Source organism: Oncorhynchus gorbuscha, linkage group LG12 (genome assembly GCF_021184085.1).
Source record: "Oncorhynchus gorbuscha isolate QuinsamMale2020 ecotype Even-year linkage group LG12, OgorEven_v1.0, whole genome shotgun sequence".
NCBI classification, from domain to species: Eukaryota; Metazoa; Chordata; class Actinopteri; order Salmoniformes; family Salmonidae; genus Oncorhynchus; species Oncorhynchus gorbuscha.
This window is the reverse complement of record NC_060184.1, coordinates 46,592,764-46,618,229: the sequence shown is the minus strand read 5'-3', so window position 1 is coordinate 46,618,229 and position 25,466 is coordinate 46,592,764. Positions and strand designations below refer to the sequence as shown.

Sequence of the window (25,466 nt, the reverse complement as noted above, 5' to 3'; positions counted from 1 at the left end):
TCTGTCCCTGATGTTTTTCCTGGAAGGAAGAGGCTTCTTCTTTGCTGCCCTGCCTGACACCAGACCATCCTCCAAAAGTCTTTGCCTCACTGTGCGTACAGATGCACTCACACCTGCCTGCTGCCATTCCTGAGCAAGCTCTGTACTGGTGGTGCCCCGATCCCGCAGCTGAATCAACTTTAGGAGATGGTCCTGGCGCTGGCTGGACTTTCTTGGGCGCCCTGAAGCCTTCTTCACAACAATGAGGCAGATTGCCTTCATATAAACTGAGGCTGCAGACATAGTGAAAAATAATATTTGTGTCATTCTCAAAACTTTTGGCCACGACTGTACAGCTTGCACTGACTGTTGTGACCTGGACTATTTTTCGTACTTGAAGAACTCTTTGCAGTTCATTGGATGGACTGGACTCCTCATCTTTATATTGTATTCAAACGGTTTGTGCGATATACACTATACCACGAAAGAAAGAGGAGTCCAGTCCATTCAGTGAAGTGTAAAGAGCAAGGCTATCTATGGGGTAAACATTGTGGGTTGAAGCCAGGCCAGTCAATGTTCCATTATCTGGACATGATGGCTACTTCGTTACTACTTCGGCCTTTTCTGTGAACTGAGTGTGATGAGCATGGAGGTAGACACAATCCCATTGAAGGCTTCTCCTTTCAATTATAACATCACCTTTTGCCATTGATGACCTTCTTTCGATACTGTATATAACTGGACAAATACTTGGCCTTCCTTTATGTTCCGCCTTTTTCATTGCACCTTGTATAAATGTGTCCTAACTCTAAAGAAAAAGAGTTACCACACATGCATTGTGCAGAGCAGACAGATATGACTAATGCTCATTGCGCGCACACACGCACAAACACAGGGCTGAGCTGTTGTTAACACAGAGGAGAAAACAACAGAGTCCAAATCAAGCCCAGAGAGAGAGAACTGCATTAACGGAGGGTTGGCAGGGACCAGAGAGGGCTCTGTGGTAATGAGAGAGGTGGCTGCTCCTCTCTCCTCCTCCCCTGAGCGACACAGGAAACAAAAATAGCATTGTGTCTGACGAACAAGCAGGTTTTGACCTAGCCTTTTCGACCTCTGACAATCAGCCTCGCTTCGTACTTCACAAAGAGTCAGGGCGGCGGCAGTCAAAGACGACAGTCGATTATTATTTTTTTGAACCGTGGCACCATCCCCGGTGAAACAAAGTAGACAAGAGCCTACAGTATCCTGGGTCCTAGAACCACGCAGGTCTCGTGACTCATACCCCTCTGTGGTGCAGAGAATCGTTGTATGCTATTTGAAGGATTTCATCTCCCACCTACTGGGACCTCTTATGGTCCAGAAGTGTTACTGAAATGCACATCTAATGTTTTTAGTTGATTCATGTCTTTTGAGTCCTTCTTCTGTGATGTGGCTTGTACCTTATTATCCTCATTAACAGAGGATTGCTGGTTCAACAGTCAGATTGGGAGCCTCGCTCTTTTACCACTAAGCATGGTGCCTATATAAGTGAGAGGACCACTCCAACATAGTACTAGGATTGGTGAGCACGCAGCCAGGGAAGTGTAGAGCATATAATGAGCTCCATAGGATCCCAGCAGCCTTTTGGCCTGTCTCCAACTTCACCGAGCCTCCCTTTCTCATCCTCCATCCATCCACTGTCTGCTTGAGGAGAGAGGGAGAGCACAAACAATTAGTGGAGACAGGGTTGCTGGATCATGTGCTCAGCCAAAGCCATCAGACAGCCGCAGTTAGAAGAATGTGCTTCCTAAAGCCGGGTGCCCAGTTACAAGGGGTAGAAGGGTCAGTGGGCTTGAAAGTCTTCACAAGATGACAGAATTTATAAACCACAGCTGTTAAAGAATATAGTTACCTGTGGTGCAGCCCTTATAATAAGGCCACATGGGGCTTCTTCCATATTCCCTCAGTATTTGTTTTCCTTCTTCTTCTTCATATTCCTTTGTCGTGCCACTCTTTCCTCCTCTGCCTCAGGTCAGCGCTTGGAGGAAATTCTCCGAATCGTCTTTGATCGTCCCTAGGTTTCGATGTTAAATTTTTTTTTTACAGACATATTCTATTTCTTCTCTCTCTCTCTCTCTCTCTCTCTCTCTCTCTCTCTCTCTCTCTCTCTCTCTCTCTCTCTCTCTCTCTCTCTCTCTCTCTCTCTCGCGCGCGCTCCTTTTCGTTTGTTCATTCTGTCTTTCTTTCATTCGTCCCATTTTTTCCATCTTTTAACTGGCGCACTCCACATTTTCTTGTGGTTCACTTGTAAGGGAAGACAGAGAGAGGCGCCCGGTCCTGTCATACATCGCGAGACAACTTGCCCCAACATTTCAAGCGAGAATTGGACTCTTTCGCTTTCGCGAGCCCAAGATGATATATAATTCATGGTGGGGTTTGGGAGAGGTGTCAATGTGTCAGAAGGTAGAAGAAATGTAAAAGTATTGCTGCTGTTTACTGGCCCAGAGACACTGGCCACGTCCTAAATGGTAACCTATTCCTTTTTAAAGTGCAACACTTTTGAGCAGGGTCCGATAGGGCTCTGGTAACAAAAAGTAGTGCATTATATAAGGAATAGGGTGCCATTTGAGACGTACTCACGAGCTTCCTTCGCTGGCATTCTTCTTCTGCTACTTAGAACTGAGGAAAATGGGGAGGTCCTGATCAAATGTTCGTATGCGCCTGTCCAGAACCAACAGCGACCAGACTAATCAAAGAAATGTCTGCCCTGATGTTTTATTTATTCATCTCACTATGAAACATAATTAGTGAAGTGCAATGATTCAGTACGTATACAAGTTTGCCTACCCCTCTATTCACGAATGCTCTGTTGCATTATCAATACGCCAAATCAACACAATTTTTTGTGCCATTGATCTGTTGTTATTCTCTCAATTTTTCGAGACCTCTCGTGGTTTTTCAAGGCTGAAAAACAACTATTGCGGTAGCCTTGTCACTAAAGGTTATATTGATGTTATACGGCTTAAAATAGCATTCATAACATATAGAAAGTAGTACTCTGGCAATATACTGTAGTACTCTCACACGTAGTCCCAGACCTGGCAAAAACAAAGTCTTAGGCTGCAGTGAGTGGCAAGAGCCCTCTGAACATCAATCGGATCTTTGTCTGGTGCCGGACGTGCACCACACCGCCAGTACCACTTCCCAAAGGACAAAGTCAAGTAGATTCACAGTCAAATGAATGGCCAAATGTTCTACCTCTCAGAGCGTAGTCTTCCCCTTCCTTTCACTGGAGAACGAGTGGGTCAGTTAGAAATGTGATGAATTGGTCAAATCAACTGGTATGCATGTCTTTATATTTGTTTTTTTTTTGTTAGAAATCGTCTGGTTTTTGCACTCTCTTCATTCTAATTACTGAGTGATAACGGATAAAATGCTGTAAGCCTTAGGTCAATACAGTCACTTATACAGTCACTTATACAGTCACTTATACAGTCACTTATACAGTCACTTATATAGTCACTTATATAGTCACTTATATTGTCACTTATACAGTCACTTATACAGTCACTTAGGGCTTTGTTAAACAATAAGAACCAAGGAATTTCAGAGTCAATGGTTACAATTTGTGCCATCACATACTGTTCTCTCCTTCTTTCTCTCTCTCGGAGGACCTGAGCCCTAGAACCATGCCCCAGGACTACCTGACATGATGACTCCTTGCTGTCCCCAGTCCACCTGGCCATGCTGCTGCTCCAGTTTCAACTGGCCTGGGCCCTAGGACCATGTCCCAGGACTACCTGACATGAGGACTCCTTGCTGTCCCCAGTCCACCTGGCCATGCTCCTGCTCCAGTTTCAACTGTTCTGCCTTACTATTATTCAACCATGCTGGTCATTTATGAACATTTGAACATCTTGGCCACGTTCTGTTATAATCTCCACCCGGCACAGCCAGAAGAGGACTGGCCACCCCACATATGCTCTCTCTAATTCTCTCTTTCTTTCTCTCTCTCGGAGGACCTGAGCCCTAGGACCGTGCCCCAGGACTACCTGACATGATGGCTCCTTGCTGTCCCCAGTCCACCTGACTGTGCTGCTGCTCCAGTTTCAACTGTTCTGCCTTATTATTATTTGACCATGCTGGTCATTTATGAACATTTGAACATCTTGGTCATTTTCTGTTATAATCTCTACCCGGCACAGCCAGAAGAGGACTGGCCACCCCACATAGCCCGGTTCCTCTCTAGGTTTCTTCCTAGGTTTTGGCCTTTCTAGGGAGTTTTTCCTAGCCACCGTGCTTTTACACCTGCATTGTTTGCTGTTTGGGGTTTTAGGCTGGGTTTCTGTACAGCACTTTGAGATATCAGCTGATGTACGAAGGGCTATATAAATAAATTTGATTTGATTTGATTTGTACTATAGAAGGGCTGAATACAGAGCACTAGGAAAGTATTCAGACCCCTTGACTTTTTCCACATTTTGTTACATTACAGCCTTATTCTTAAATTGCTTAAATAGTTTTTTCCCCCCACTAATCTACACACAATACCCCATAATGACAAAGCAAAAAGAGGTTTTCAAAAAACTGAAATATCACATTTACATTATAATTCAAACCCTTTACTCTGTGCTTTGTTGAAGAACCTTTGGCAGCAATTACATCCTTGACTCTTCTTGCGTGTGACGCTACAAGCTTGGCACACCTGTATTTGGGGAGATTCTCCCAGTCTTCTCTGCAGATCCTCTCAAGCTCTGTCAGGTTGGATGGGTGGCATCGCTACACAGCTATTTTCAGGTCTCCCCAGAGATGTTAGATCGAATTCAAGTCCGAGCTCTGGCTGGGTCACTCAAGGATATTCAGAGACTTGTCCCAAAGCCACTCCTGTGTTATCTGGGCTGTGTGCTTAGGGTCGTTGTCCTGTTGGAAGGTGAACCTTTGCCCCAGTCTGAGGTCCTGAGCACTCTGGAGCATGTTTTCATCAAGGATCTCTCTGTACTCTCTGCTCCATTCATTGTTCCTTGATCCTGAATAGTCTCCCAGTCCCTGCCACTGAAAAACATTCACACAGCATGATGCTGCCACCACCATGCTTCACCGAATGGATGGTATTGGCCAGGTATTGCCTGGTTTCCTCCAGACGTGACGCTTGGCATTCAGGCCAAAGAATTCAATCTTGGTTTCATCAGACCAGAGAATCTTGTTTCTCATTGTCTGAGAGTCCTTCAGGTGTATTTTGGCAAACACCAAGCAAACACCTTTTACTGAGGAGTGGCTTCCGTCTGGCCACTCTAACATACTGTAAAGGCCTGATTGCTGGAGTGCTGCAGAGATGGTTGTCCTTCTGGAAGGTTCTCCCATCTCCACAGAGGAACTCACTATCAGAGTAACCATCTGATTCTTGGTCACCTCCCTGACCAAGGCTCTTCTCCCAGATTGCTCAGTTTGGCCGGGCAGCCAGCTCTAGGAAGAGTCTTGGTGGTTCCTAACATCTTCCATTTAAGAATAATGGAGGCCACTGTGTTCTTGTGGACCTTCAATGCTGCAGAGTTTTTTTTGGTACCCTTCCTCAGATCTGTACATCGACAAAATCCTCTCTCGTAGCTCTATGGACAATTCATTCGACCTCATGGCTTAGTTTTTGCTCTGACATGCACTGTCAACTGTGGGACCTTCTATAGACAGGTGTGTGCCTTTCCAAATCATGTCCAATCAATTACATTTATTGTAGAAACAGCTCAAAGATGATCAATGGAAACAGGATGCACTTGAGCTCAATTTCATAGCAAAGGATCTGAATACTTATGTAAATAAGGTATTTCAGTTTTTTATTTTTTATACATTTGCAAAAAAATCTAAAAACCTGTTTTCGGGGTATTAAAAACCTGTCATTACGGGGTATTTTGTAGATTGATGAGGATTGTTTTTTATTTAATACATTTTAGAATAAGGCTGTAACGCAACAGAATGTGGAATAAGTGAAGGGGTCTGAATACTTTCTGAATACACTGTACATGTACAGTAAGTATAGCATATTATGGGAGTGAAAATGTATTCCTTTTCCAGTCTTGTCCTGTCAATTTTTTTCCTGTACTGTCCTGATTCCTGTCAATTTTTTTCCTGTACTGTCCTGATTCCACAACACTTCTACAACTCCGGAACTTTTCTGTCCCTTCCCGATAAAAATCACTCCTGTCCCGTCCCATGCGATTTCTTGAACTCAGAAATATGTTGGCTATTGTGCTTGTTTAGGAAGTATTGAAAATAATTTCAGTAATGTAATATGCGACTGTGATATGTGGTTGTCTTTACTATTTTAGTTAAATGCAATGACTGTAGGCCTAAATGGCTCTGGATAAGAGCATATTCTAAATTACCTAAATGTAGATCGATTTTAAGGCTGGAGGATGAGGACAGAGACAGCCGACACCAGCCAAACCCAGATGACACTGGGCCAATTACGCGCTGCTGTCACAGACTTCAAAATGAGCGGACCAAAGCGCAACGTGCATTGAGTTCCACATTCTTTTAATACAACGTGAAACTAGAACCAAAACTTACAAAGAACGTGAAGACGATTACCAGCTGCCTCTAATTGGGAACCATACAAAACACCAACATAGAAATACACATTCTAGAACACCACCCTAGTCACACCCTGACCTAAACCACTATAGAGAATCCAAGGGCACTCTATGGTCAGGGTGTGACAGCTGCCCTATGGGACTCCCAATCACAGCTGGTTGTGATACAGCCTGGATTCAAACCAGGTTGTCTGTAGTGACACCTCTAGCACTGAGATGCAGTGCCTTAGACCACTGCGCCACCTGGGAGCCCCATATGAACATTTACAACATGAACATACAAAATAAAAACCGAGTGGCAGTACTGCATAAGTCAATCTATATCTATTTTGCTCTTCACCTCAGATGATACGGGTTTAGTTAAATACATAAACAATTGGGCTTGACAGTAAAGTTGTTAGGAGTACAGCTCCCGCTCTCCGGTTGGTAGCCTATTTGATTAAACCACAGCATTTTTTTTACAAGCCTTCCTTGTCAACTGACAACTCCATAAAATGTTGCTAAAACATCGCTCTTTCCATGACTCTAATGTTAATGTTAGTGATGGGTCCTTGGCTGCAACAAGACATTGCAATTCCTTGAACACCTCATCATTTAGCCTACTGATGTCGGTTGGCATCTGAAACCTAGTGGCTGGCAACAACTGAAGTGAGCCGACAGAAGGGCCAGAGAGGAAATGACCTTTAAAACAAATGTTTATTAAGTAAACAGTATAAAGCCTAGCCTACACACTCGCTCCACACATGACATATTTACGCAGAAAAAAAACTATATTTTATAACTATTCCTGTACTACCCGTCACTGTAGACTGTTGATCCTGTCCCATTCTGTCTCGAACTTGGACTCTAGAACTTTACTCCCATTCCTGCCAGAATCCCGCGAGACCCGCGAGATTCGGGAGTCCTGTTCCCCTGTCAAACTCGAGGATGCGTGTCTGTCTCTCTGAAACATCTCTGCCTCGGTGTTTCACTGAAACTGTGCATGAAATGTATGAACATTTAAATCTAGAAATGAGGATAATGGCATGCCATTATTGAATCCAATTAGTTAATGGATTGATTTCTTAAGATGTCCAGTCAAGATGAATGGCTCTTCATAGGAGATTTTCCGCAATTAAACCCAAGATCGTGGCATCCATTGCGTGAAATTGAACAGATTCTCTCTAGAGAGAGCAATTATGTCAATCAATGTATATAGCTTTGTCCTCTAACTTGAAGTTAAGTGGTTCTGTAAGTCCGCTGTAGAAGTTAAAAAACTACAGGACCTTGTTGTGGCGCTGCCCAATTTACATCATCGTTCCACACCTCCACCTAGTATGTATCGTGTGAGGTGTCAGCATTCTTTTTCAGTATGATAACCTGACTGCTGGTTTTCATGATTGCACATGAATGTCTTACAATAGCTTTTGAATGTCTCTGACTAGTTTTAGACGGTGATGATGATAACAAGGGAGATGATATCAGGAGGTTGACACTATGCTTCTGTTTCTCTTCCTTCTTCAGCTACCTCATCCCTGAACTCCCAGCTTCAGCACCTGCAGCAGCTCCAACAGATACAACAGCACCACCATCAGCAACAACAGCACCACCATCAGCAACAACAACACCATCATCAGCAGCATCAACACTCCCACAGCCACAACCAGCTGTCATCGCGGGGTCGCATGACCCCGCCCGGCCTTCAGCAGTCCTCTGTCTCAGTCCCCTCCCCTGGCTCCGCCTCCTCCTCCACCACCTCCATGACTGGCTCTGGCCAACCGCCACAGTCTTCGCCCCTCCGGCAAAACCAATCGCCGGCCCGCAGCCTACCCTCGCCCGTCACCCCGCCCATACCACTGCAGGTGAGCTCACTCTTACCCCCTCCTGTTAGTGTACGCCAATGGTTTAGTCACAAAATGATCTTTAACTTTGTTATCCAAGTTGGAAGAATATTAATTTACGTAGACCTTACTGCTTTTTGCTGCTGTACCTTTGACACCCTCATACAAAACTTCAGCAAATGGGTGTGTTTTTCAATTGTCTTACTAGTGGTGATATGCTATAGTTGGATGTATTGTATAGAGACGGAGGCCAACCTCAAGATAACACCATGCTGATGCCTACTTAATAGACCTGGTTTGTCCAGGTACTCTATTCTATACTTTATATGAAACAAAACCCAGTGTTTGACTCCTGGCAGGCAGCTCTCCTGTCAGTGTGGGGAACATCAAATGTGCATCTCATCGACAAGGTCATCCTACAGTGAGAGGTTTCTTCAAAGCACACTAAACCCGAGTCTCGAGCCATCATGCATAACTTTTCCAACTGATCCATCTCGGATAGATCATGTTATCCATCCCAGCTCTCATCAACATTCATCAGTCCTTTTTTAGCTGAGCTGCCCTTCCCTTCCCTCATCCGACCTACTTTTCAGTCAGTTTGTCTGTCCATCAATCTCGGCCCCCTTCTGTCCATCTGACGATAATAACCTATTTTATATCCCTGTGGTTTCATTTCTGGTGGAGCCTGGCCAGAGTCGCCTCACTCTCCTCAGCCACATTCATCAGTGTCAGGCCCTTATTGTGTTGTGGCGCTGCGCCCTTCTTTAAGGCCGGGATGAGTACAGCCATTTGTTTCCCCCCTTGCACCCCTCTCCGGCCCTGTCATGGCCTAGTGAGACTCAGCAGGAAAAACAGATGCCCGCATTTAATGACCTCCAAAGGCTTGCTAGCTGCTGCCTGCCTCCCAGACCTAGATGCCAACCATATACTGTAGCCTCAGTCCAGCAATGGCAATGAAGCCTGAGCGCTGACAGTAGATTGGGCTAGTGAAAGGCTGTGTATCCCAAATGGCACCCTATTCCCTTCATAGTGCACTACTTCTGACCAGGGCCCATAGGGCTCTGGTCAAAAGTAGTGCACTATATAGTAAGCTTGGGCTGTATACCGTGTACCAGGGTATTTGGAAATAGCCACAGGATGGTTTTTCAATACCGTCAAAACCATTGAAACTATTTATTTGAAGCTTGTTTATACATTTTAATATTTGCAGCTACTTTTTAAGTAAATACCTGCAGTCAACTTGTCACATTATTTTACATTATGAAGCTTACCGTAGTTCCCCAGAACAGTTGAGCCAGTCACGTGTTTGTTTGTAAATATATATTGAAACTCAAGTGTGTTTTGTTGCTTCAATAGAGAGAACAGGGACATGCAACTATAGTTTTCCTTCACAGAAAAGACATTAGTGCAACACCTTCGGCAGAAAATAGCTTCATTTTCATCAGATGACAACAGAAGTGCAACGCTATTTGGCGGGCAGCCACACTTGTAGGCTATATTACCTTATTTATTTTTTTAAACACTGCATGGCCATCATATTTCTGTTTAGCATAGAAAGAATGTAGCCAGCTCCATTTCCTCATGTTTTTCATAAAGTTAATCTATCATTTTACTTGAGAACAGTAGGCTGGCTACACCTAGAAAAGTACCCGAGAAAAGTAGCTCCACATCAGTCAGAGAGCTGCCTGCTGATAGAATGCCCATTAGTGAATTCTCATCTGAGTGGAGAAATGCAACTGAAGCACAAAATGAGTCTGAAGCCGAGCAGAATTGGCAATAAGAAGCATTTTAGATCTGCATTTACAAAACGCAGCAAGATATTTCTTATGCGTTTTAGAATTCTGTGTTAACGCGACCCCCCGTGTTTGAGAAGTCAAAGCCCTTTGGATGAGTTATCTGTACAGCTGCCACCGCTCTCTTTTGATTTCCTTACGTTTTCTTCTTCTCTTCCTCTTTCTCGGCCCATCTGCTCCCTAGAGTGGGGACACATGCTGCTCTAAAGCCAGTACTGTTCATTTGGACAATATCTCTCGTTCACATCCGCTTGTAAATGTCAAAACTTAACAAAAATGACATATGTAGCTACCTACAGTATATGTGTATAACTTTGAGCTGGACTGCGTGTCTTTGTAATTATTTATTATTTATTTTGCGCTGGTTAGCATATTTAGTTAGCAGCCTCTATGGAAATTACAAATGAGTTTGTAATTCTGGTAATAGACGCTCAGTTGGCTTTTTATTTATTTTATTAAATGTTGCCGCCCCCTTGTGTAATAAGCCGGTAATACCGTAAATCCCAGGATGAGAGAAGGATGGTATAACGATATGAAAATCTGGATACCGCCCAACCCTACTATATAGGGAATAAGGTGCTATTTGGGATGAATACACAGTACTGGTCCAATCAGACACACCCAGCATAAGTGCCAAAGCCTAACAATAATGTTATTTTCTGGAGTAAATAAGTGTTCTAATGTTAGTACATTACAATCAAGCAAAGCCCCCCATTTTCTTCTCTGAATATTTTAGTGTGTCTTAGAAAGCATGGCTTTTATAGAACTTCTTTGAAAGCAGAGCTACAGAGAGCAATCCCTGCCTCTGCCTGGCATAAGTCACAATACATTCTAATGCTTTATTAAAATGATAAATCATAATTTATTAGTGCTGTTATGACATCTTTCACTAGTTTCCCCACAATCACACCCTGTTCTTAGCATGGATTGTATTAGATAAAGAAGCTGAGATCCTGATTATAATGACTGGGGATAGACAGATATATAGATAAATTGACCACCCTGGAGGGGAGCCGAAGAGGCCATCATTAAGATATTGCCTCGTCCAATGGTATTAAGGCTGATGTGAGAGGGAAGTAGGCAGGCTGGGTGTGAAATGTTTAATCTCTCTTTCTCTCTGCTGGGGTTGTCACTGAGGGCGTTGCTATGTCACCCGGTGAGGGTCCCTCCATGGACAGTTCTTGAGTGCGTCCCAAATGGCACCCTATTCCCTGCATAGTGCACTACTTTGACCGGGGTGCACTACGTAGTGCACTACGCAGGGAATAGGGTGCCAATTGGGAGACAACCCTTCTCTGCTGACAGCAGTCCTGCCCAGGTCTCGACACACTCAAGTCTGCGATATGATTTGGGCCCCTCCATCCATCTGCACCCTCCACCCTCAACACCCAGGTCAATGATTACATTTTCAGTTAAGAGTCACTGAGCATCAATTTGGTTAATCCATAGAGGCCTCCATCCGAGGAGAGTCCCCATCTGTAACCCCCTGAGTGTGTGTGGGTGTGTGTGGTGGTGCGTGGGTGGGTGTGTCTGTGTCTGTGTGTGTGCATGCATGCTACATTAAATCTTTCCTCTGAGAATTCTAAACCATAATTGGCCTTAGAGTACATTTTCATTACGTATTTTGCATTATTGCTTTGGCCATGTGGGACTAAAATACAAAAGTGTTGTATTGGGAATCTATACAGCCAAGGCATGCCATAATTAGTCCTCACATTAGGTTATAGGGTTCTTGTCGAAAGTAGTGCACTAAATAGGGAATAGGGTGCCATTTGTGATGTAGGGGAGTACAGATCACAGCCCTTTTATTGTTCACCTATTATTCACACTCACACAAGACCACTCGGCCATTCAACCCTTTGTTTTAAGAACCAGGGGGAGTGTCAGACAGACAAACAGTCATTAGGATGATATTACTCTCCTAATTGTCCCCCACTGGGAGATGATGCTCACGATGAACCTTTTAGAATAGAATCAACGGTCCGAGCTCGTCTTTGCATGTCGAGAAACTAACATCCACTGGCTTCTAATATCAACATCGGAGTGGATGAAGAGAGACGATGCTGCTGTTTCACTGCTGCTCCCTCCATGTTTCAGTAGAGTAGCCTAACAGCCTAGGTTTACTGGCGGACTCTCCACAGTTGAACTTTGAGCACAACGAGAGGTTCACTCTCCCGTTCCTCGGTGCGTCTCCACCACAGCAGCCAGCCCTACTACACTACGACCTCCTGTCTCACACCCCACTCCAGCATGCTGAGTTCCAGGCGCTCGCAGAGGGGGCCTCCCTCCACAGTGATGGCAAATAGACGGGGAGGGAGATTATGAAATTTGCTTAAGTGTGTTAATGGCCTGATTGCTGGATCCGGGCTGGATTTGCTGGAAGTTGATTGAATAGAGGTGCAGGTTTTCTCCACGCCCAGCAGAGCTCAGGGATTTGACGGCGCTCGCCAAGTCTGTTACACCAGAATTGATCTTAATTAGATCTGAAAGACCTGCCACAGCAGAATGGTCGCGGCGATTAAAATGAAAAACAGGAGAAATTACTGATCAAATTAATCATAATGTCGGGCTACAGCTGTAGGTCTGGTGTAATTTGCCAGTCCACTGAGTTACATCGGCCCCCGGCAGGGAGAGGCAGAGGAGGGAGAGAGAGGCTGCTACATACTGATCCGTGGCAGTGGGAGGCTTAGGCCAGCCCATCAACTCTCTCTAATTCCATTCGCTGAGCCCGGGCCCTCGTGACCCCTGTGCTCCATTCAGTGGAGCTAACACACTCACAGGCACACACACACAGACACAGGTTTGCATGCACACGCACACACACACACACACATTCTACCATATGTTATCACTCTCTTCCGCTCTTTCTTTTCACATTCTATTCCTTTCATTTCTGTTTGATTTGTTTCTTTTTCTGAGTTCTCACATGTCCTTTCTCCACTTTCCTGTTCTTCTATAGAAACAAGAATGTAGAATGTCTCTTAAAGGAAACTGTCTGGTTGGTTAGGTACGATACTCAGTCTGCCTGAACCTTATCTGTTGTTTCTTGTGCGAGCGACATCTTCCAGAGGCTCATGAACAGTATCATTCGCCAGCCCTACAGTACCTCTTGTACTGGTCTGGGCTGTCCTGTCACATGCTGTGTGTGTGTGTGTATGTGTTCACTTATAGCCCTTAACCTTGGCACAGTGTCTAGCGGTGTCTAGTTCTGTGGTTTCAGGGCTTACAGTATGTCCTGTCTCCATCCCTCTGTCAGCTTCCTGCCGTCTGCCTGGCCTCCCCCCTGCAGTCCTCAGCTTTCCTCTTCTCCGTCCCTGTCAGAGCTCCACACTGGGCCTGTCCACTCTATTCCATCCCTCCATCCCACAGACTCGATGGGGTAATTACTGCCCAGAGCCCTGCTCTCTCTCTCTCTATCTCCCTCCCTCCTGTTCCAGCGCTCCACAATTTACCACCAAAACGTCTGCGGACATCTCTTTCTCTCCCTCTCTCTCCTTCCTTCTCTTCCCCAGTGCACCCCGACATCACAGGACCGCGGGGCATCAGACCCACAAGTGCTGCAATTACCTGGGCCCTTTCTCTCTCCCCTATCCTTTTCTCGCTCTTTCTTCTTCCTCCTCTCTTCTCTCCCCTCCTCGCCCGACTCTCCTTCGGCTCCCTCAGTAGTCCCTGACAATCAAGCTTCATTAAGAGCCCTCTCGTGAAAACCCATCGTCACCAAGGTCAGGCCCTGCCCACCACAACAGGCTTTCAGGGGCCTGGGCTTGTCTGCACTCTCTCCATCTCTTGCACTCCCTCCCTCCCTCCTTCCCCTCGGTCGGTCTCCAGCCCATCTCAACTGCTTTTGTCTCCAGCTGACGCCCCTTCAAAACACCCGTGTCACTGTCTTCCGCTGCAGCCGCACTTTTGCCTATGTCAACCACTGTTAGAATCAGCACCCTTCAATTTGTTTCATTCCTCTTTTTGTGTGTTTTAAATGGCTCTTGCATATCGATTTAATTGATTTTCCAGATCAGGTACTCGCCTGCTTAATTTACTCATGCAGCCCCGGATAATTCCACAGTGTATTAAATGTAAATTAAGATGACATGCCCCTAACATGCTAAATGTACAACATGATTTCCATGCCCAATAGTTCTTAGTGTGATAGTATCATATCTAACAGGACTCATGTAAAGTCTATGAAATTGTCCTTTACCACTCAGAAATGTAATGGAAAAAAATACAGTGTTAGAGGTGAATTAAAAGACGTCATAGGTCTAATACAAACAGCACAGATATATGGTCATATCGCAGTAACTACTACTGAATTAAAATGCAGCATATTTTTCCATAAAGCACTGGATTCAACTCATTTGTTACTAGCATGTTCTTTAAATTTTAAAAAAAATGTGTAAATGAGCAGCTGGGGATAGATGTCTTTTTTATTTTATTTTACCAGGCAAGTCAGTTAAGAACAAATTCTTATTTCCAATGACGGCATAGGAACAGTGGGTAAACTGCCTGTTCGGGGGTAGAACGACAGATTTGTACCTTGTCAGCTCGAGGGTTTGAACTTGCAACCTTCCGGTTACTAGTCCAACGCTCTAACCACGAGGCTACCCTGCCACCCCATCTTAAGTGTTGTGCCGTCACTGCTGTCTAGTGCTAGCAGCAGGGCCTTGTCGGTAGTCAGGCTCCTCAGCAGCTCAAGTTGGGAGGAGGTGGAGGGAGGGAGTTTCATTAATGCACAGGAGAGCTGGCTCTTAAGAAGGCAGAAAATGGCCTTACATAGCGACCTCAGCGCCACCACCACCATTTAGAAATACAAATGGGCACTGTGGACTGAAGCAGAAAATAAGACTGTTGTCCATCAATAGACAGCGGCACATTTCTCATATGAATATTTATACAGCAGCATAGGTGGAGGGAGATGAGGGAAACAGCATGACAGCCTTACTGCTTTTATTTACTTCAAATTAAAGGGATTAAGGCCCGAAGGAAATCTTTAGACTCAGGACCAAATACATTTGAAGAAGTAAAAAAAAATATATATATATATATTTACTATATTTTCTGAAAGAATAATACGTTTTTCACTCCCATGGACAATTCCTGCACATTTTTTTTGTAGGTATGTAACAAGCAGGTATCCTTTATCAACTGCATTCTGTTGCTGTGTCTGCAGAGGCATACTCCCCTATTTACTACTTCCCGTCTGTGTTTTGGTGCTTCTTCCTCTTCCCCAGCCTTTCTCTCCCACTGGGCAGGCAGAGAGCTGGGGAGAAGAGAGGAGGTAACCAACTCAGCCTAGTAGTGAGACTTGGTTCCCCGATCCACCTGCACTCACACTGGGGGCGACACGCATTAGATGCCCACAGGGGAGCCTTGGGGTTGGGAAGCCAAGCCAAGGCTCACTTAACAGTGGATACGGAATAGGGTTTCTTAAATTATGAGGCTAGGCTGTGACATTGAGTTCCCCCCTCCTCTTCCTTCTCCTCCTCCTCCTCCAGTGGGCTCCCAGACACAAGCTGCTGTCTAAGTGCTCCACTCCACCGAGGAGGCCAGTCCCCCTGCGGGGCACGATTCTCCTGCCTGTAATTTCTGATGCCCATTAGTGACCACAAGGCAAACAGCCATTCTGCACAGCAGCACTGACCTGCATCGCAAAAAGCATCCTCTTTTAATGCAATGTTATTGCATTACTCTTATAGGCCAAGTCAAAAGTCCCCATTTCTGGTCAGTGCAAAATATGACCAGAAAGTGTGTTATTTGCATGTTATGTTAGGGTCACTCGATAGCTACACTCTAAATGCTGATACACCATTGGAATTGAGGAAATGGAAGTATAGGCTCCATCTTATATTCATCCATGTGGGGGGGTTATCTTTGGCCTCATTTGATTAGCGGAGTGAAACTGATGTTGATGCTTCTGTGAATGGACCACAATACAAAACCAATAGATTTAGTTCACTTTAAGCAGCTTCTCAAAAAGCACAGCCCCGGGACTTAAACAAGCAGATTATCAATACATAAAGTCTGTAAATGTCATCAATTCATCCTCACCACTTAATGCTGATATAGCGTTGTGTGTGCGTGCGTGCGTGTGTGTGTGTGCACGTGTATGTGTGTGTGTGCTTGCACATGTGTGTGTTGTGTGAGCGGTGGGGTTTATCGATCATGGGTGACTACGTCTCGGCCACAGTGCCCCTCTCTTGTGATTCATCTCTGGAGTCAATGACACATGACAGGCCTCGACCTCCGACCTCCCTCGTTTCTCTTCATTATAAGCCGTATTTTGGGACACCACAGTAAAGAGTAATCATTTACCTTTATTGTGTTTATAAGGCCGGAGCACGGATGACCCTTTCTATATTGAATTGAGGACATGGAAAGATCACCGGTCATTGATTAGGAGGATATTAAAGTAATTCAAATGCTATATTTATATGTCAAATAACAGCAATTTGAAAGAGACGGCATTTCCCCTCAGGTCATGAAAAATGGTCAATATATTTTGTTTAGGTGATTGTTGTTCCTTAACCTTTTTAACATAAATTGTTAAACACACACCCAAAATAATTGAATCAATCTCTTGGGGTAGTTTCCTGGACACAGGTTAAACCTGGTCCTAGACTGAAAAGCACTTCCTATGAATAATCTCTATTGAGCCTGCTTTCTAGTCTATGCTTAATCTGTGTCTGAGAAACCAGCCCCTAATTCTATACCATGTGATACTCTAATGTTGTCATTCTGTGCATTTTTTCACCCGATGTTTCATTTTCCACTTACTACTGTAGTAAACTGAGAAGTAGCACAGACCAGGAATACAATGCATCCACTTCACACTCTCAGCCAGAGTAATACTCTCTCTGCTATTTTAGACAACGTAGCTTGAGAAAAAGGGGCATGTTTCTCAACTTTACAACTGTATACAAACTGGACCAAATGTGTCACTTCGTAAAATCGCAATGGTCAGCTCTTTTCCACGAATGGTACTTCATCATATAGACAGTTGCCGTAAATTCAACACGTCCGGGAAAAAAAGCCAAATATTATGGATTATTAAGCAGAGAGAAATTAGAATAAAAGGGATTTTATAAAAGGTACCTTTTTTAGCCACACAGTCGGTGGCCCCTCTGACCAGAGGAAATGTACTGTTCTGCTGATGGATGGATATAGAACCCAGCGTGAACTCTCAAGCCCCACAATTATCAACGAATGGGCGAGAACAGATTTCATGTAATGATTCAAGCCGCTGTTAATTTCACATGAGGCTAATGAGCGAGAGAATTGACGGCCACTGTCCTGCACTCAATCATCCCTTTATAGTTAGCCCGAACGTTTTCAGGACTCTGCTCTTCCTTCATTAGCATTTAGCCTCATTAAATTCATTAAATATAGCCATTCTCCCACCACTAAGGATGTCTATTTCCTGGAGTTAATGCATTTTATTTTATCAGCCTCCCACCCCTCCTCTGTTAACTAACTGTCAGACTGCTAGGCTATGATGACATCACCCCATTAGCACGCACCACTCCCACCCATCTCAGGCCCACTGCCATTAGAATGGTTACGGATGTTCTGGTGTTCTACTGTCATGGCATTTTCTGTCCCTGATGTTCTTTTTGCCTTTCTGGCTTTCTCGTCCCTCATCGTCAATGTTCAATGTCCTTTCGAATGTTAATTTGGGACAATGGCCAATAAGTAGAGTGGCAACAGAGGTCCATCAGTGACCCAGACTGCGCTCTGAGGACCCAGAGTGGAGGAGCTGTGTGTGAGGCTGCCCCCAAGCCATTTCAGCCAACCCTGGGACTAGAGGTGTTTGGGAGGGCCTAATGGCCTTTTGATGTACAGTAGCGGATGTGAGGGCAAGGAGGAGCCAGGGAGGGAGCTGTTTGGGGAAGCTAGGACGAGCAGAGGACTGGCAAGGCACTGACAGGCAGAGAGCGTGTTTTCTCATGTCACAGCTGATTACATTCACTCAGGAGTGGGAAAAGAAGAGAGGGATGGAGGGATGTGAGAGGTGGGCCCGAGAAAACAGGAGCGAGGGAGGGGAAATGTACAGTGTGTGTTTTTCCCTCTTGAGATAGACTCTCGTTGCTCTCATCCAGAAGCAAAAACTGTATTGATTGTACATTTTCCCTGTTTGGTTAACTTTTGCCACACTTTTGGCTGAGTGATAACGAGCATGACAGGAAGAATTAAGATGGATGGGCCGCTTTATCAGATGGACTTCTTGCATCTGGCTACATTCAAGAGCATTACTTTGCCAGGCTTCCTTTCACTGCGATCATCCTCATTTTCACGTGAGGACCCTCTCAGGCAAGCTGAACTACATTATATTCCATCCTGGTCAGATATACTGTGCCCTTATGTACAGAATCATTTGTCCATTACACATGCTGTGTATGTAGGTCTACTAGAGAAAGTATTTTCATCCTACAGTAATTTTCTACTCTGAGCTAAATTCTCCCTGATAAGCGCCTTCTAAGGAGCTGAGAGAATTATTATAGATGTTGTTCAAAGCTCATTGATAATGATAGAACACTATGTTTTCCTTTCTCAGTACATATGGCTGCAAAACAAGCAAAATGGTGGTTTGTTAAATTATTGTGACTTTTGGGGGGGCGCTAGATATCAAAACGTTTGAGCGCTGCATGCATCAAGCCTATCGAAACTCCCCTGAGATGCTTCCCTTTTTGTTGTCTGACCTGGGTTGATACCCATTACCTCTGCTCTTCTCTGTTCCATTGTGTCTGCCGGAAAAGTGGTTCACTTTCAAACAGGCACATAAGAAGAGCCAGCCCAGAATAAACTCCAGTTAGTTTGAGTCACACACATTTACGTTTCCAGGGGTCTGTTCACGCTCACAGAGACCATTTTTATCCTATACCAGAGATTGCACGGGTTACTGCACCAGGTAACCCTCATGGACAACGGGTTACTGCACCAGGTGACCCTCATGGTCAACGGGTTACTGCGCCAGGTAACCCTCATGGACAATGGGTTACTGCACCAGGTAACCCTCATGGACAACGGGTTACTGCACCAGGTGACCCTCATGGTCAACGGGTTACTGCACCAGGTAACCCTCATGGTCAACGGGTTACTGCGCCAGGTAACCCTCATGGTCAACGGGTTACTGCACCAGGTGACCCTCATGGTCAACGGGTTACTGCACCAGGTAACCCTCATGGACAAAGGGTTACTGCACCAGGTGACCCTCATGGTCAACGGGTTACTGCACCAGGTAACCCTCATGGTCAACGGGTTACTGCACCAGGTGACCCTCATGGTCAACGGGTTACTGCACCAGGTAACCCTCATGGACAACGGGTTACTGCACCAGGTGACCCTCATGGTCAACGGGTTACTGCACCAGGTAACCCTCATGGACAACGGGTTACTGCACCAGGTGACCCACATGGTCAACGGGTTACTGCACCAGGTAACCCTCATGGACAACGGGTTACTGCACCAGGTGACCCACATGGTCAACAGGTTATTGCACCAGGTGACCCTCGTGGTCAACAGTAACTGTAACAGAGTTGACATGTACCTTCCTCATTTTACCCATAGTGCAAAATATGTATTTGTAACAATTTGGCTGCTTTATCAAAGAATGATATCTATATTGAAGCAAGGACCTTCTTTTTGTACCAACTGACTCCATGGGCTGTACAGTATGTATTCAGTTAGGGTGATGAATAAGGCTTATGGAGAGTGATGGCAAGTAGATGTGACGAGAAACATCTGTGGCTTGTGGTCCTGTGATGATGACATACTGATGTTTCAATATAATAATATAATATTTGTCCTACAGTGTACCTGACTGGTGACTCAACAATATATATTCATCCAATTATTTGATGTCATTATCAGATTCCTGCGGCTCTTGGTTGTGGGTTATTGGGCACGATTCGGCCCTAGCGAACGGCTAGTGAGATCCATACCACTAAGACTCCATAACCACCCTATTGATGGGAGAATGAAAAGGCTGGAACACAATGGTTTATATGGCGGCCTTGTAAATAGGAAGATCACTGTTTATCTCCTGCAACACATGCAATCAACACAAATGCTGGGCCACGTCTGTCATTTTCTGCCTCCTATAGCGCTGTTGAGAGGAGGCACTGTGGCGGAAAATCACCTGTTTAGATGTCCAACACTGCTATCCCCCCTTCTTATGCCTAGTTCTCCCTCACGCCGCTACCCATATTACCCAATTCAAGACCCGAGGCTAGAGCCCAGTCGATTATCTCTTTTTTACCTGGATTTACCAGAATAATAGCCTCTGACTACCACCAACATATTTAGTTGGGCACGTATAGCTACACAAGGAAATAGCACTGAAGTATCAACACACGCACACACCGATACCATTATCTGTGTACTGATCCAGACCTCTCCAACTCCACATGAGGCCTGGCTCTGCTCCGCTCTGCTAGCTGTAGTGTAGACGCCCCTCTCTACTTCCTCCTTCTCTCCACTGTGCCTCAATCAGGCTAGCACATCACCCCGTGGTATTACCAAATACACATCATTAACCCAGTTAAATAAGGAAACCCCCTTTGTCAGACCAGCGCATCGCTTGACATAACCAAATCACCTAAGGGCATGATGTTTAAACGACCATGACCAAATCCCTCTCTGCCTCACCTGGACTCCACCATTGTATCACCTCTCACTCACACAAATCCTCTCCCCCCTTAGCAGAGAGCAGAGAGAGAGGGGAGAGAGAGAGAGAGCGCGGCTCTGCTCAGAAATGAAGGGAGGATTATCTGTTAATGCAATCCCTTACTGACTGATATCACCAGCCGACCCTTCCTGCCACTTTCGCACCGATACATGTATTTATTTGAAGATTTGGCCCGGATAAGACCCTCTGAAATCCAGCACCGTGGTCATAAAGCAGGATGAGGGTGTCTGGCTGGCTCTCTCCACCCCCCCCCCCCCCCCCCCACCAGGACAGATATAGAGGCCAACCTGGCTCCTCATCACACTCATCCTTTATTTCTGTCTAAAATGTCACTATGTGGACATATTGCATCACGGGAGAGAAATTTACATTTCAATGTCACTATTACAATAATAGCAGGCTAAACCCGTATTGTCATAGTGACACTACAAGCTTTGTCATAGAGAAGAGTTTAAACAGTCTGTCCACACACTACCATTTTGTCTAGATACCAATCCCACTCCAAATACTTTTTGGCATGAAGGAATCTTGCCATTCCATGGGCTAGCCAGGTTTTTATTTTGTTATTGTTTTTCTTTCTCCTGATTCCATGAGATGTCAAAGTAAACAAACTATTGCTATCTCTACTGACATCAACTTCAATATGATCTAAAATGAACAAGATACGTTTAGAAGGTTAGAAGTCGGTATATCATCGCAAAAAATAATGTCTATTTAAAATGACACGAGTCCTTTAAGGGCATCCATTTCACGGGAGAGTGACGTGTTTTCAAAACAATTACTGTATGACAAGTAATGAAATACGTGCTTCCTCTTCTGTTCTGTTTCGCTGGCCTTTACAATAATACAAGCCTCCCCTTACGGAAAAAACACATGATTTCACATGCAGAAACTCACATGATTTAACATGTACAATGTCCACATTTTGCAATTACATTAAATTTGAGATGTAAAATCATGTGGTTTTGGAACACCACATATGATGATACTTCACATGTGGATATTTTTCACATGAAATTTCACAGGTGATGCCCTGCAAACAGAAACTCTGTGTTTTCAACGTACATATTTAAAATACATGATCACAGTGTGTATGTTTATTTATACAGTAATTATTACTTAATCCCTCACCTGGGATTTGAACGCGGCATTCCAATCTTCGCTACGCAACCATGTCTGTGTCAATAACTGATTTCACCTGTATTCCTGCACTTTGGAAAAACAATTTTATTTATCATAAGGGATTCAGTAGTATCATTAAATCTGAATAATATGACCCACCAACATTGGACATTAAATAAGTCAATGAAATCAATGACAGAATAATCAGACGAATTGATAACTAAAAGAGCAATGCAGATGGCACTCTTTTGCTAAGTACATTGATGTAAATCAAATCAAATGTTATTTGCCACACACACGTGGTTAGCAGATGTTAATGCGAGTGTAGCGAAATGCTTGTGCTTCTAGTTCCAACAATGCAGTAATGACCAAAGAGTAATCTAACCTAAGAATTCCAAAACTACTACCTTATACACACAAGTCTAAAGGGTTAAAGAATATGTACATAAAGATATATGAATGAGTGATGGTACAGAACGGCATAGACAAGATGCAGTAGATGGTATCGAGTACAGTATATACATATGAGATGAGTAATGTAGGGTATGTAAACAAAGTGGCAACGTTTACAGTGGCTAGTGATACATGTATTACATAAAGATGTGGCGCAGCAGATATATCAGCAGACCCCAAATACAGAGATTGCGAGTTCAAATCCCAGTTGGGGTCATCTTGAAAAGTCAGCACTAAATGATCGTGTCAAATGTAACTATATTGATTGAAGATGTTTACACTATTTTAGCTGAACAGCGTACCACCTACCTTAAAACCCCATAGAATTTATTTTACTTCCCTTTTCACATGTTGAGCTGTCAAAAGAGACACGAGGTCAGTTGTTCACATGTATTACATTTAGAGTTCACGTGTTAGCACCATCTTTTCTCATGTGAGGAGTATAACATGTGTTCGTGTTCACGAAATGTGCAGATTCACGTGCGAAAAACATTTACATGTGAAAGTATAATTAGCATTTCAGTTTCATGGTATGTATCACTTGTTGAAATTTCACATCCCCATGTTGTCACATTTATTTCACGAGGTGATGCTTCCACACGGGCTCAGTGTTTTCACATATGTAGCTTCATGGTTCCGCATGTTGCTTTCAAATGTTGCCACATGTTAACACATTAACGTCAGTGCTACAATGTGATCACGCGAAGTGTGTGATTTTTTTTCACAAGGGTCTCTTGGAACAAGAGCATGGAAAAACAAATACAATTGTCAAAAGTTAGTGCTTATGTTTGATCATTTTGAGACAATGATATATGTCAATTAGCCAATGACGAGTAAAAGCTTGAATGAGATTCTCAAATGCACTTCACCCTTGTGAAGGGTGAATTTCTTCTTAACGTTTAAGACTGAAGTTGGTCAGAAAGACGAACGCGGGTTGGGCATTTAAAGAAACTGGATGACTTTCAGACTAGGGGACCCAATATCAATCATGGCCAGTTTGAGGCCACCAACATGAAATATGATTTCATAAGAAAAATGCAGTGTCATTCTTTAATGTGCTTAACCTTTACTGTCAATGAAAAAGTATTGATCGTTCCGTGGCATTTTTTCATCATTTGATTTCAGAAGGGGTAATAATATAGTGGTTGGGGTACCATAAAAGATGAATGGCAACTGAATGGTCTCAGCTTAACAAAGCTCAGGTCCCCACAGAATGATTTAGCCGGTGGGCCGAAGCACCATATCTGCTTTAGTTTTCAAGATAATCGATCCTTGGTGAGGTGGAGCGTTTTTTTTCCTACTTCATATAAGCTACATTTATTTTTTCTAAACACATTTCTGTTTGTTGGCCATCTCTATTCTCGATTTTTATTTATTTTTATAATTATTTTAAAGTTTGCTAGCTGGTCAAACAAATGCTGCCAAGTACTATAACAGTAAACCAATCAAAACCTGGGTACCATCTCTGCTAATTGTGTCTGCCAATCATGTTCTCTGTTACAAAAGAAGTAAACACAGCTGATGCCAGCTCAAGGTGGAAGGAGAGAGGGGAGCCCGGGAGTCGGAAATGGCGGCGAGTAGTGTGGAAATTGAGGAAATTGAGGAAAAGTTGGTAAAGCAACAGCTGTGCTGGAATGCGAACAATATGAGTGTCAGTTCTGGGTGGGAGGATGAGGGTCAAGGACTGGAATGGTCGAAAGTGGAAAGTCATAGGAAGAAGAGAGATCATGATACAGAAAGCAGTGGAGCGTTTAGTAAAGAAAAAATAGAGGGCCAAGGTAGGAAGCAAGAGTAATGATGTGTTTGAGTGGGAAGTGGTGATGGTGTTTGATGAGACCACAGGGCCTCACTTACACCCTATCCAACTAACTAATGCCATGGAGAAAGAGGTAGGTGAAGTGAAATTAGCTCGGTACATTGGAAAAAGGTAGATAGGCTCAACATGAGAAGATTCTAAAAATAAAAAATGCTTAATGGGAAGAAGATTAAGCCATGTCCCTGGTGCTTATGCTATTTTCCCCAGTGTATTGATCCCTGTGTTTCCTGTCTCTCTGTGCCAGTTCGTCTTGTATGTTTCCAAGTCAACCAGCCTTTTTGCCGTTCTCCGGCTTTTTGCATTCTCCTTTTTCTAGTCCTCTTGGTTTTGACCCCTGCCTGTTTCTGGACATTGTACCTGCCTCCCTGACCATTCTGCCTGCCTTGACCACGAGCCTATCTGCCACTCTGTACCTCCTGGACTCTGATCTGGTTTTGACCTTTTTGCCTGTCCACGACCATTCTCTTACCTGACCCTTCGGATTAATAAACATTGTAAGACTCCAACCATCTACCTCCTGTGTTTGCATCTGGGTCTCGCCTCGTGCCTTGATACAGAAGTATATGAAGATATTGCGCATCCACTACACATTGAAGTTATCTATCCCATATTGGTATCCCATATTGGTTTTTACATGGTTATCCTTTTGTCTATGCATTCTCTATGTGCTATTAGGATGTTCAATTGTTTCACCAGGCCTCAATGGTTTGAACATTAGCCCCCTCATAACATTATTGCCCACCAGCACAAGCCAGTCGCAGCTTAAAGAAGTGTTTCTATTATTTCTCTATTCTGTTGAGTAATTGGACAGTCTCCTCTGTCGGCCTGCTCTTCAATCTACTTACTCAACCTAATAAGGCTCTGCTCTGCTGCACTACAACCAAATCAGCAGTGCATTTTCAGGCCGTAATAAGTGGCTAGCTTGATTTATATGGGTAATCTCATGCTCCTTCTTGGCTGGAGCTCCACAGGCTCTGCCCACACGGAGACCTCCTCTACAACCGCTTGGCCAGTCCACCGGTTCCAGATGAGTCCATTATAGCCGGGGTAAAGACGGTCATTTTTTAACCCTCAAGGTGAGCGGTGTGGTGGCGGGGTAGTTCAGAGTGGGAGGTGTTGAAGTGGTGGTGCATGGCCACCGTGGCTCCTTCTATTGTTAGAGCTAGATGGTCTGGGGCTGCCTGGCCCCTGTAGAGATGGTGCTGGACTCTGGGGGCCACAGGAAGCACTTAGACTGGT

General features: G+C 44.3%; 1 protein-coding gene across 1 annotated transcript in view; it reads left to right on the top strand.

The window, feature by feature from the left end:
- The first annotated feature begins 7,858 nt into the window (after positions 1-7,858).
- Positions 7,859-25,466, top strand: part of LOC123990378 (POU domain, class 6, transcription factor 2-like) — a 64,125-nt gene continuing 46,517 nt past the window's right edge. Inside the window, exons 1-2 of the mRNA XM_046290941.1 lie at positions 7,859-7,874; positions 8,046-8,383. Of these exons, the coding sequence (XP_046146897.1) occupies positions 7,859-7,874; positions 8,046-8,383 (354 nt within the window). The remainder of the gene's footprint in view (positions 7,875-8,045; positions 8,384-25,466) is intronic.